Below are 12,406 nucleotides of genomic sequence, written 5' to 3' on the forward strand. Positions count from 1 at the left end.
TTTGTATGGCCAAATCGTCAATCTCAAATATCTCTCTGGATACGACCTCATATCAAGGTGCTTTTGGTTTGGAGTAGCCTTTTGATCTATTTAAAACGCTTCTGTATTTACACAGTTACTCCAAATTTGGGGATGTGGTTTTTACATTAACCCGTTTCTTCCGGGATGGAGAAGCTCGGGGTCTTACAAAGCTGAATTTATTAACAACTGAAAAACAGGGTAAGATTGGGGCAGTTACTTTTTCAAGCTCTAGGGTTTTAACTGTATACAACATACTAACGTGCTCCTCATTGTCTTGTTTACTTCTATAATGATTGGAATCCTCAACTGCAATTCCCAAGCTTGTCTCATAAGTTGTATCTGCTTTGTGATATTTTATTTTCTCGTCAGTGTATTTGCTGTACTTGACAATTTCTAAAGAACAGTCAAAAGCTGCTATAATGAGTTATGCCATGGACTTGAATGCGTCTGTTAAATTTCAGATTTCTTAGATACTAATATTTTGGGCCATGGAGTTGCATAAATCATATCGGGATGAGTATAGAATGTAAGACACCAATGCCAATGTTTGAGCTAAACCTTAAATGCATACCTTTTTTCACGGTAAAGAATCTTGGCATGCTTTCTGATGTGATGAGAACCTTTAATCGCGCTGCCAGTGATAATTTCCTTTACGCGTTTTGTATGATTGCCAGGAAAGATATGTAATGTGAGTCGGAAATTCAGCAACCTTCAAACAAATTTTATTTTGATAAATTTCTCCCGGGGGTAAATCTTTTATCATTACCACAGTGGCCACTCATATTATTGTTTATGTAAAAATAATGTCATAGGTGATTTCTTGTGTGGTCTGTTTCTTGGTGATTTGTACTTCCAGAATACACAGGTGGGTCAAGGCTGTCCTGTAAAAGTTATCATCTTCCATTACTGAGGCTAGAAGGGATCGGAAAAAGTGTCGAGCCTGGTGGGTGAAATCGTCCCTGCTAATCGCTCTTCTGTTACTTGCTGCAAGGATCAGTCTGTGTCATGGAAGTGCTCAAATAACCTATTAGGAAATGAGAAAAAGCTTATTTCCCTTAAGAGGGAGAGTATGCAGTATCAAGATAGAAATGTAATTAATCTTACTGATGAATCAATATTAAATGAAAAGCGGAGTGAAGAACTGATAACTCCTTGTTCTGCGAAAGTAAGGTAGGCGCAGAACACGATGCGGCACAACATATTAACAATTCTATTGAGCATTCATCTCTTTCAAAAGATTTTGAATCCCTTGGCCTTCTTTCCACTAGAAGTTCAATGAGAAGCGAAAGCTCACATAGATCTAAGTCATCTGATAGAGAAACTACTCAAAATGCTCAAGCTGGTTCAAAGCTGCTGCACAAAGACAACAGTGTAACATCGAGTCCTGTGCCTTCTGGTGAAAGAGGAAACGAGAGGTTCTCAATTTCCTGTTCAGGTGAGGGTTCTGATGATGTTTTCTCATTGCTGGTTACAAGATGTTAATATTTGGTTTTATTCTAACAAGTTTTATATAGTATGAAGCTGGATAGGGGATGTCACCTAATGCATATAAAATCTGCACCATATTTGCCGAAAAAAGCTTAAGCTGACATGCTTATTGCTTTAAAAAAGTTCTGTTACACTTACAGGTTGGATTGCCTTCCAAGGATCGTGATGCTTAATTCTGTCATTGTTGCATTCTTCAGGAATAGTTTTAAGACTATTCTTTAACCTCAATGGTTACTGATAAAATATTTGGGGTAGACAAATGACGTCGAAAACTGTTGTGGATACTTCATTTTTTTGGTCGAAGTTGTGGATACTTATGAATCATGGTTTCCATTTGAAATTAAAGACTTGTGGCACGGGTCACAGGATATTGAAGGTATTTAGTACCTTTTCAAACAAGAAAACGGAAAATAAACAGTTTCCTTCTTCAGAACATCTTTCTTGAGTTTGAGACATTGTGGACCTATTTACGTTCCACTATTTGTTCGCTGGACATTTCCAGAAATGAATGTCTTCTTGTCTTTTGTTTTTTCCATAACACGATCTTGTAAAGCCATCTCGTACTCACTTTCTATTGCCTTCTGCACATCTGCTGGAGCCATTCCTCCATAAACTAACTCTACCACAGGAATGTTTGTTTTCTTAACCTTTCTTGTAGGAACCTCAACTTCTTCCTCTTCCAAAACCTACACAAAGGAGTTGAGAAAAAATAATATGATTTATGAAAAAAAGAATCAACTAGGTATACTTAAACACACATTTATAGAAAAACTTACAGTTGCTGACTCTACATATACGATCCCATGTACATTCAAGCGAACCTTGACCTTCACCTTCACCCTCTCACTTGTATTAGATTGGAAAGGACCAATCTGCACATGTACAATGAGATGTTGATAAATCTAGCCTGTGATCAAGCCACAAGAAAAATAAAAGCATACAGGCATAAGATTTCATATGTAACTTGACCACTCACCGTATATGTACTGATCTTTACAGGTGCCTGCAAATCACCAACATCAGCATACAGCACATCAACTGAAAATGTGCCAGATCTGTAAAATGTAAGAGCCTTCAAACTTGGAATGGGATTTCCCTTGGGAAAGACGATAGTAGTTTGATTCGCTCCTCCATTCTGGGCATCTGGGCCGGAACCTTTCCAGGATAAAACAATCGAGAATGGGAAGCTCTCATTCACCTGCAGATTAAATAAGAAATAAGTACAAACAAGGATAATTGCGAGTAAAGCAGCTTGTCACTTCTGCAATACAGAAATTCAACCAAAGAAACAGAATAGGAGTCTGAATATTTTACCTGAAACTCTCGGACTTTGAATGTAGGACTAAGCATTGCACACTGCAGAGCACAACCCCTGGCAACACACTCACTAGCATTCATAGTTCTCCTAGGCTCCTTTTTGAAGAACTCTATCAATATCTTGATTATAGCAGGTACACGAAAGCCTGAACCAACAACCTCAACAGTATGAACGTTCTCTATTGAAAGATTTGCATCGAGAAGGGCCTCCTCCAAAGGTACCTTTACGCGTTCCAAAATAGGAGCACTAATTTGTTCAAATTCATCCCGCTTAATAAAACCTCTAACATCTTTCTCGTCCATTAAGCACTCAATATTCAAAGGTGCCTCAGGATTTGCACTGAGCACCTTCTTCAGCTTCTCACAAGCAGCTCGAAGCCGAAGGCAGGCCCTTGCATTCTGGTAAACATCTATCTTGTACTCTTCCTTAAATTTTGCTGCAAAGTGCTGGAACAGTACTTCATCAAAATCCCTACCACCCAAAGACAGGTCAAATGAATAAGCAAGAACTTTCAGCTGCCCCTTCTTGAAGCCAGCAATGCAAACTTGCATGCTAGCATGCCCAATATCAACAAAGGCAACATTCAATTGGTCGTTCTCTGGTAAATCTGTCTTGTAGATTCCATAAGCTAGAGCAGTTGCTGTAGTTTCATGAAACAACCTAAGAGGGTTCAACCCAGCAATTCTGGCTGCATCCTCAACAGCTCTTCTTTGGAGATCAGTGAAATAAACCGGAATTCCTATACAGCAGTCTACAACTGCTGCATTAAGATTCTTCTGGGCTATGATTTTCAGATCAGAGAACACCATTCCCAAAACTTGGGTGGGCGTGAATGTCTTGGCTTCTCCCAAATAACGGGCATGGATCAATGGATATCCATCAGGCCCTTCAGTAACAGCAAAAGGCAGGGACTTGATATCCCTCTGCAACACAGGATCCGAGAATTTCTTTCCAACCAAGCGTTTGATCTGCGAAATTGTGTTGTTAGGGTTCATCATAGATGAAGCAGCGCCTGCAGTCCCAATGAACCGCTGCTTATCCCCGAAACAAACAATGGCAGGAGTTTCGTGTTTGGACTCATCATTGAGCACAACATCGATACCGTTGTGCCTTACCACGGCCACAATGCCACTCTCATTGCCAAAATCAAATCCCACCACACTCATCCTTGCAAGATTCTAAGTCTGAACACAAACAACAACCCACATTCAGCACGGAATTTCCAATCAAGTCAATGTTCACTTACACAGCAACAAGTCTCATCACACAATCAACCAAAGATCCAACCTTTACATAACAAATTCATGAACCAATACACAAACTATGGTCAAAGTAATTAAACTAACACGAATGCTATAGAAGAAGCCAAGTACCCAACCTTCCATATAAGACACAGAGTCAATCAACCGCGCAATATCAATCTAATTCCTCTAAACGCAAACAAAAATCAGAAGCAAACATTAGAATCAAAGCAGTTCAATAACCCAGCCATAATGTTCAAATCGGAAAACAGTACCAACCTGTGAGATCGGATCCGATGCAAAATCTAGGGTTGCGAAAAGCGTAGCTGAACCGCAGAGGGCGATGGGGGCTTGTTGGGGTTTCTGGGAGTCTATCAAAGAATGGAGAAAGGAGGACTCTGCGTTTGGTGGGGCTTTTAAGCTCCCCAAAGCAGGACCAGCTGTTTGGTAAAGTAGAAAATGACATGCTTTGCTTTTAAGCCCAGGCTTTTTCGGAGGAAAAGCAGAAGCAGAAGCCGCGCACTGAGTTTAATGAAATTTTCGAAATACCTAAAACTCTCCATCTCCGATATGAGTTCTCTGTTCCAAGGCCACCAATCGATTGCATAATGTTCATCACTCGTTGTACTAGTTAAGCTGGTGTCGCTCTGTGAATGTATTCCTGCGATTAATTAATCATTTCTTTTAAGTGAATTAACATCATGGAGTTTGATTGGGTCTCTGGATTTTGAAGATGGACCGACTGGCTGAGGATCTATCTGGCATCTGGTCTCTGAAAAGGATTGGCACATCTCCATGATGACTCCAAGAGCATCTCCAACGGAATAGCTAAATTTAATTTTTAGCTATATTTAACTATTTTTGAAGTAAAATTCAGCTCCAACAGACTAGCTATAGCTTAGCTATATTTAACTTTAGCTAAATTGGCTAGCTATATTTAGCTAGAGAATCCTACATAGCTAAAGCAAAAGTTATATTTCTCTCTCATCTTTTATCCACATGTCAGTTTACGATTCGATGAAACTTAATATATCAGTTACAAATAGCTATCATTGATGGAGCAACATTGTTAAATCAATAGCTATAATTCACAAGTTTAGCTAAATTTAACTAAAAAATAAATTCTACTGTTGGAGATGCTCTAATGCCTCGTTTGGTTCGTGGAAAGTAAGCATCAGGAAAGGAAAGTTATTCATTTCCTGTGTTTGGGATGCAAAAGGAAAGGAAATACTTTCCTGAAGCAAAGGAAAATAGAGGGGAAAATGGTTCCTTCCATACTCCAAAGGAATCACTTTCCCCCCTTCTTTCCTTGCATTTATTACTCACAACATATTATTTTATTCCATTAATTACATACTTTTTAACAACTTTCCGGATAACTTTCCTTACATTACCAAACATCGGAATGGAAAGTTCTTCGGAAAGTTCATTTCCCTTCCCATGGGAAAGACAAATGAACTATTTTCCTTTCTGCGAACCAAACGAGGCTTAAGTTCTCCTTGAGTGCTAGCTTTTTTATATTGGGAACTACATACAATATTCTTATTGACTCAGAGTTCTCAAGGCTGCTAATATTTTTATTGATGACAACTTTGAGGCATAGGTAGCTAGGTAGGTTGTAATAGCTTTCACATTTTGATATGATTCGTCATAGACTTCAAAATGTATAAAGCTCATGATGTTCGCTAGCTGCATAGTTGGTCCTAAATTACAAAGTTATAAAGCTCATGATGATCAGTTTGATCATGGGATGAAAATCCTTGATGACTTTGTTTTGCTTATAACTAAAAAGGAAAATCCTCCGTACACTATTTGATTTTTGGCTCATTCTAAACTTTCGTACCTCATATTGAGAAAATATCCTAACGGTACCTGACATTCTAATCCCGACTGAAAATCGGTATCTGAAGCCGTTAGCTCCATTAAGAAAACTGATAGCTGAAGGATATCACTTATTTTTTCTATCAAAACTTTTTTTTTTCTCTCTCCCTACTGTGTGTCTCTCTCTCTCTCTCGTTCCCATTCAAACCCATAACACCTCAAAATTCCAATTTCTGCAAATCTCCTCCAAACTGAAATTCAAGTATATAGTCATATAGAGCTCGACAATGGGAACAAGTTTGATACCTCAGTTGAAACCAAACTTCGCCGGAAAACAGAGCAAACTTGCCGAAAAACTTAGAAACATCTTCTTCTCGATTCTCTCTCTTGGCTCATCATATGAATGAAAAAATACCATGAATAGGTCGGTCACATCGAGAGGATCCTTCTTATATAGGTGCGAGGCCACAATATGGCTGGAATAGGAAAAATCCGCCGAAGAAGCTGCCACTTTCTCTCCTTCGATTCTCTGTCATAGGACGTCGTTTGACAAAAATAAAAGCACAGGGATGATGGCGACACGGAGACGAAGAAAACTAGGCCGGTCCGACGTCTGGAAGTGGCCGAAAAATGAGAAACAGTCGGGTCACAGTCATGGATATTCGGGTCCGCACGGATCCAGTCTGGGTCTCCATCTATAGGTTCCTTCAATGGTCAAGATCTTCTGCCATTTGAAATCAACCGTCCAGATGTAGCCGACTGGAAAGTTCTATTTTTAATTATATTTCTATATATTACCAACTTCTAAAAATCATTAAAAATAGCTCCAGTGTCCGAAAAATCCTTAAAAAATTCCTACGAACTCGTAACAACGTTTAGTTTAATCTAGGGGCTCGAAAGATAAAATTTGATAAATAAAAAATTTAAATAATTTTTTGAAACTAACAATAGTTTAGATTAATAAAAAATATTTGCTTTTTTTATTTTATGAAAAAAAAACTAAAGAAAACAAAAACTAAAGGGTAAATTGGTCATTTGATGATCAAAATATGTCAGCCGTTAGTTTTTGTAACGGAGCTAAAGGCTCCAGGTACCAATTTTTGGTCGGGGTTAGAACGTCATGTACCGTTATGATATTTTCTCAACGTGAGGTATGAAAGTTTAGAATGGGCCAAAGGACAGGTACTATACGGACGATTTTCCCTAACTAAAATTGAAATAGAGTATTAAGATTAACTTTGTTTTACTATTTTCACCAAAATCTTGATCTTTGATGACTTTGTTTTCCTTCTTCTGTCGCTGCCTACGTCAAAAGCAAAGAAATGTGTGTTAGTTGGATATTAGTGGATAACTTTAAATGTAAATTTTTCTATTAGTACTGCATAGCTTTCGAACATGACAATATACTCTCAAGAGGAGTTATTGAATGTATTTCGCATTTCTTATCAAATGCTGATAATATTAACTTGTATTATGTATTGTAGGTAATCTTTGATCAGGTTGTAGACTTTGGACTTGCCAAGTTGGCCTTAGATACAGATACTAATGCCAAGTTGGATGGAACCATTATGATACCATCAGGAGCTAGCTAATTGTAGTGTTTATGTGTCTGCTGCAAGGCAGACTGGAGCAGAAGTACGTATTGCAGCATATGAAGCATTAGCTCGTACTCTCATAGCACTAATGTCTCTGTGTTCTCCTCAGACTTTGGATCTACTTAAGAATCATGACAGCTCGTTGCCATCAGATGGCAAACCTCTGTTGGATTCTTTAGTGCTTTCTTTTCTTCAGAACATAAATAACATCCTCACAATTGGAGTATTTGTACGAACTCGATGTGCAATTTTAATGAATTGGATAGCCATGTCGTTGAATTTGATATATTTTCATAGTTGTGTAACTGTGTTGATGAATGGTTCACGTTTGTGATGGGATGATCTATTGTTGTTTATTATGTGCTAAATCACTAAATGGCGATTGAATTTGTTCTTACTAAGTAGCCCCAATTGGTAGCAATAAATTAGTATGATTTTGTTGTTGCTAAATCTTGAACATGATTATCAACCAAACAATTACAGCAAAAAATTCTTTCATGTCCAAATTGGTCATTTTACAAACTCACAATACTTTTAGTTTTGAGTTTGGGTTTTTGTCCATTTACCCCAATTTTAGGGTTTTTTACCCACTCACCTCATTAAGTGTTTTTTAATTCTCCCTTACCAAAAACACTCTAAAGATGTCTTCTCTAATACCCCATTACGTTTTTTTTAGACTATTTTACCCTCACCTCTTTGTTACATAGAGAGAGGGAGAGAAGTCATAAGAGACTTCACCAGATTCAGGTCACTGGCTAACTTTCACCGGATTCCGGTCACCAGTCGCCAGATTCTGGTCACCTGCCGCCGCCCACCGGACTTCTCTGAAAACCTTGCCCAAGGTCTTCAAAGAGGTCGTCAGAGATCTCATAGGTTGCCGGAAAGGTTTATTGCCCTCAAATAGACCTGTATTGCCCCCCAATAGACCTGTATTGCCCCCTAATAGAACTTTCGAATACCGGAATGAGAACTAATCTTCCTAAAATTAAACAAATAAAACTTTGATTAAAGAAAAAAAAAAGGAGATTACATCAATTCAAAACGTCTATTGCCCCCCAATAGAACTTTCGGTCGCCATTATGGGAACTAATCTCCCTAAATTTAGATAAATAAAACTTTAATCAAAATCAAGAGCCGCGAGATAGTGGATGTTAATGAGCGCGAAGGAAATTGGTTGATAAGATTGAAAGAATCAACAATAGCTTTTCAAAGATGATTGGATCTTTGCAAGTGATACTCTAATTGAATTTTCAATTTAAATTGATGCGCAAGATCATCATCAGCTCCACCAAGCTCAACAACCAAACTATGAATTTGATTTTTCACTACTCCTCTATCACCTTCATGACTCTTAGTAAAACAATTGACTTCGAGAAAATTCGAAGAATTATCGCAAAGCCTCACTGTTACAAAACTTTTAAAAAGGGCTTAAAAAAATTCCTAATAAACTAGGGGTTTTTGAGGACTATGAATTATGAAGCTTAAAAAAAGGATTTTTAGATAATTTTCTCCAAAAAATATTGCTTTAAGATATAAAGAGACGAAAATATCCCTATAAATATTGAGATTTAACGCCGTTATAAACGACATGTACTAAAAGTGGTTCAGATTTTAATGTTGGGGTATCAATGTGATAGTTTTTGAAATTGATATACCAAAGTGATGAATGACTTTTAATTGGGGTACTGTTTGTAAAATTTTCTCTATATATAATCGATAACTAAAGGGAAAATTGATGATTAATACTTTAAACCTCCTCAATGATAATGACGAAAACCTAGGTAAAGCAAAGAATGTTGAAATACCAACGTGATCAAGTATAATGGTTGAATCGAATAGCTAAAGTCATGAGTAGAAAGACGTTGTGTTGGTCGAGAAGTTTTTCTTTGCTGGGTGTAATTTATGAGGGTATTTTAGGAACAATTGATGAGTATATATTTACATATAACTCCAACAATAGGTTCTATTTGGGGGTGCTATTCTCAGTTTAGCACCCCTTTGATTCACTATTCATATAAGACTAAACTCTCATCTCTAATATTGAGGTGCTATATAGTTAAGTTCATTAAACATTTGGTCTATTGAGGCGTGAAAATAAAAAAACGAGCTCCACAAAACCTGGACTGTTTTCTTGGTCAAGGGTTTGCACTCTTCTTCTTGTCTGGCGGCACGCCTGGGCTGCGTTGGCTCTCCTCGCCCGCTAGAGGTTGCTGACGGACGAGAATTTGAAAACTAGAGGCCCGATAGCTTATTGGAGAGGGGTTATGGCTCGAGTCCGGCTCTGGATGGTTTTGGCGACTAGCATCGGAAGAAATCTTGGGCTCAGTGGGAGGCGGCACAACGTGGGTCGAGTGTCGCGGAGGCACTTCCTTGATCTCTATGATCGGCGACGTGATGGAGGGTCTGGATGGTGGTGGCGACTTGCTGGATCGGACTACATCAGATTAGTTTTAATGTGGCTTGGTCGGGCTTCGACGTGGGTTGAGCCAGCGTGACCGGGCTTTGCGTTGCTACGGCGAGGCTGGCGTCAGTGGTAGTGGCGAGGGCTAGCATCGGTTGCGGCGGCAGGGTCTGGTATCCGGTGGCGGCAGTCGACTGGTGAGGTTGAAGATAGACGGTGGGCCTGGTTCAAGATATTCATAGTTGGGCCTGAGCTGGGTTTCTTTCTTGGGACTATTGAGCTACAATTTTTGGGCTGGGTTGTTTTGACCTAGACCCTATTTAGTTTTTCTTAGTCTTTTCAATAATCCCTACTTTCAAGGACAATCTAGGCACTGTGTGCATCTAGTTTTACCTATGGGTCTTGATCTTGTCGACTTAATTCCATGTTTCTAGTTGTACACCAATTAAGGTCTCTAGGCGACTAGATTTACTGGGTAATAGTTAGGTTGGGAGGGTCGGATCCTTCTAGCGCCTCCGGCGTAGTACCAAAGGGGGATCCCGCTATGTCTACGTATTTGATTGTACAAGGAGTATGTCTATTTTCTATGTACTATTGTGGATACTACCACTATCTTTTTATCTATTTAGATGATAGCGGATGAGTATGTAATGACCTATTCTAGCTTATGAATATAGGGCGCTTCAAACAAAAAAAATATTGAGGTGTTATATTCACTATTCTTGATTAAAATATAATATGAGTATAATGTTTATGAATATTATATTAAAAATATATTAATTTAATTAAATAAGATAAAAATCTTAATTTTTATTTTATTATAATATTAAAAAATTATTCTTATCATTTAATGATTTTTTTTATAAAAAAAAAAATTCATAATTTTTTTTTCCTGTTGTGTCAGCATATATGACAAACAATCAAATTATTTAGAAGATTTGTACAGTTGTGTCCGCAATAGGATTCCACAATAAATCCGACGTTTGCTCTGTTCTAACAGCACCACCACCACCAATGGTGATCCAAGCTTGGCAAAGAACAACGTCTTCATTGTGCCTCCAAGAATCCTTTCTTGGACCCATTTTTTCCAAGAGAAACAAAAAAATGTACGAACAAGAAGATGGGTTAATAAATGAAAATTTTTGAAGGAGATGGAGAATGTTTGGTGTGAGGAATTAGGAAAGAATGAGATGGTATTTATAGAATTTCCTAAAAATTACTGTTCCAACATGTATATTTTTTAAAATAATTTTTTGGTTAAAAATGAAATTAATAACCCTCGATTTAATAAGAGCCGTTGATATATATTTTTTTCTCTCAAATCTCATTCCCAGATTGAAAATATATCCGTTTGAAGGAAAAAAAAAAAAACAAGCCCAACATTAGCACTATCCTTATTTAAAATGGACGGATCGGAGCCGTTGATTACATATAACCTCTGGGGTTACAACGGTCAGTAGGGGACAGCTTGTGGCCCACGGGTCCCACTACAGCAGACACCTCAGCTGACTTTTCTCTCTCCAGCGAACTATAGCGCGTGCCCTTCTTCTCCTTCAGCTTGCACGCGCATCCCTTTCAACGTGCCTTCCCAACGCGTTTCGTCCGGAGTTGGGCTGTCACAGCCCACTTGGTGGCCCCCATCTATAGTGAACGGGTCTTGGTTCTGAAAAAGTCTCATATTTGAGACTTGGGATGAGACCAAGTCCAATAATACTAGGACCATCTCCCCTTAAAAAGCCTTGTTGGAGATGAAGAGTCCTATAATTTTACAAAATCTGGTATGAAACCCCCTTGTTGGAGTTGTCCTAATGAAAGGTAATATATTGCTAGGTGTTCTTAGATTTTTGTTGGGTACATTTAGAAAGACCATTTTTTGTTGGGTATATTTAGGAAGACCACAAATTTATAATATCAACTAAAATTTAAAATATTTATTCGTCATTTAAAAATATTAAAAATTGCCCATCGTTTCTCATTAAAAGTAAATTTACACGTGTCATTGGATTAACCCAAATAATATGAAGGACTGAGAATTAGATTAGAATTAGGCTCGATGTAAATCATCGGTTCGATTATCTTCAAATATATTAAAAAAAAAGGGAAAATTTTGCAAACAGTACACCAAATAAAGGCCACTAATAATTCTTATACATAATGTTCCAAACCGATCATTTTGGTACACGGACTCTCGAGCACGACCCACTTTGTAGACATACTGTTAACTCTTGTGTCATTATACATTTGTCAAAGGGTAATTTAGTACTCTTACACTCTGATTCATTTTTTTGGTAAAAAAAAAAAACGGATCTCCTATCTCTCTCTCTCTCTCTCTCTCTCTCCCCGCACATACCCAAACCCATAACGCTTGACACCGACGACCACCACATCTCCTCCACCTTCCAAATCCATACCCACCAAACTCAACCAACTTCTAATCCCACCAAAATCCTAATTCTAATTCTAATCCCAGGCCCATCCCCATCACCGATCACCCTTAAACCACAATCCCTATGCTCATCTC

General features: G+C 38.1%; 1 protein-coding gene across 1 annotated transcript; it reads right to left on the minus strand.

The window, feature by feature from the left end:
* Positions 1 to 1,877: 1,877 nt before the first annotated feature.
* LOC112190100 (heat shock 70 kDa protein 14) lies at positions 1,878 to 4,482 on the minus strand. The gene is made up of 6 exons (XM_024329527.2): positions 4,397 to 4,482; positions 4,206 to 4,259; positions 2,824 to 4,011; positions 2,486 to 2,707; positions 2,286 to 2,381; positions 1,878 to 2,195 (listed from the first exon to the last, which is right to left on the minus strand). The coding sequence occupies exons 3-6, from the start codon at positions 3,991 to 3,993 to the stop codon at positions 1,977 to 1,979; spliced, it is 1,707 nt and encodes a 568-aa protein (XP_024185295.1). The 5' UTR covers positions 3,994 to 4,011; positions 4,206 to 4,259; positions 4,397 to 4,482; the 3' UTR covers positions 1,878 to 1,976.
* Positions 4,483 to 12,406: the final 7,924 nt, after the last annotated feature.

Source organism: Rosa chinensis, chromosome 2 (genome assembly GCF_002994745.2).
Source record: "Rosa chinensis cultivar Old Blush chromosome 2, RchiOBHm-V2, whole genome shotgun sequence".
Classification (NCBI taxonomy): Eukaryota; Viridiplantae; Streptophyta; class Magnoliopsida; order Rosales; family Rosaceae; genus Rosa; species Rosa chinensis.

Excerpts from the sequence above, each read along its gene's own strand:
- LOC112190100 (XM_024329527.2), bottom strand. The coding sequence starts at position 3,993 with ATGAGTGTGGTGGGATTTGATTTTGGCAATGAGAGTGGCATTGTGGCC. Across the intron at positions 2,382-2,485 it reads TAAAGATCAGTACATATACG|ATTGGTCCTTTCCAATCTAA; the intron begins GTGAGTGGTCAA and ends GTACATGTGCAG. Across the intron at positions 2,196-2,285 it reads TATATGTAGAGTCAGCAACT|GTTTTGGAAGAGGAAGAAGT; the intron begins GTAAGTTTTTCT and ends TCCTTTGTGTAG.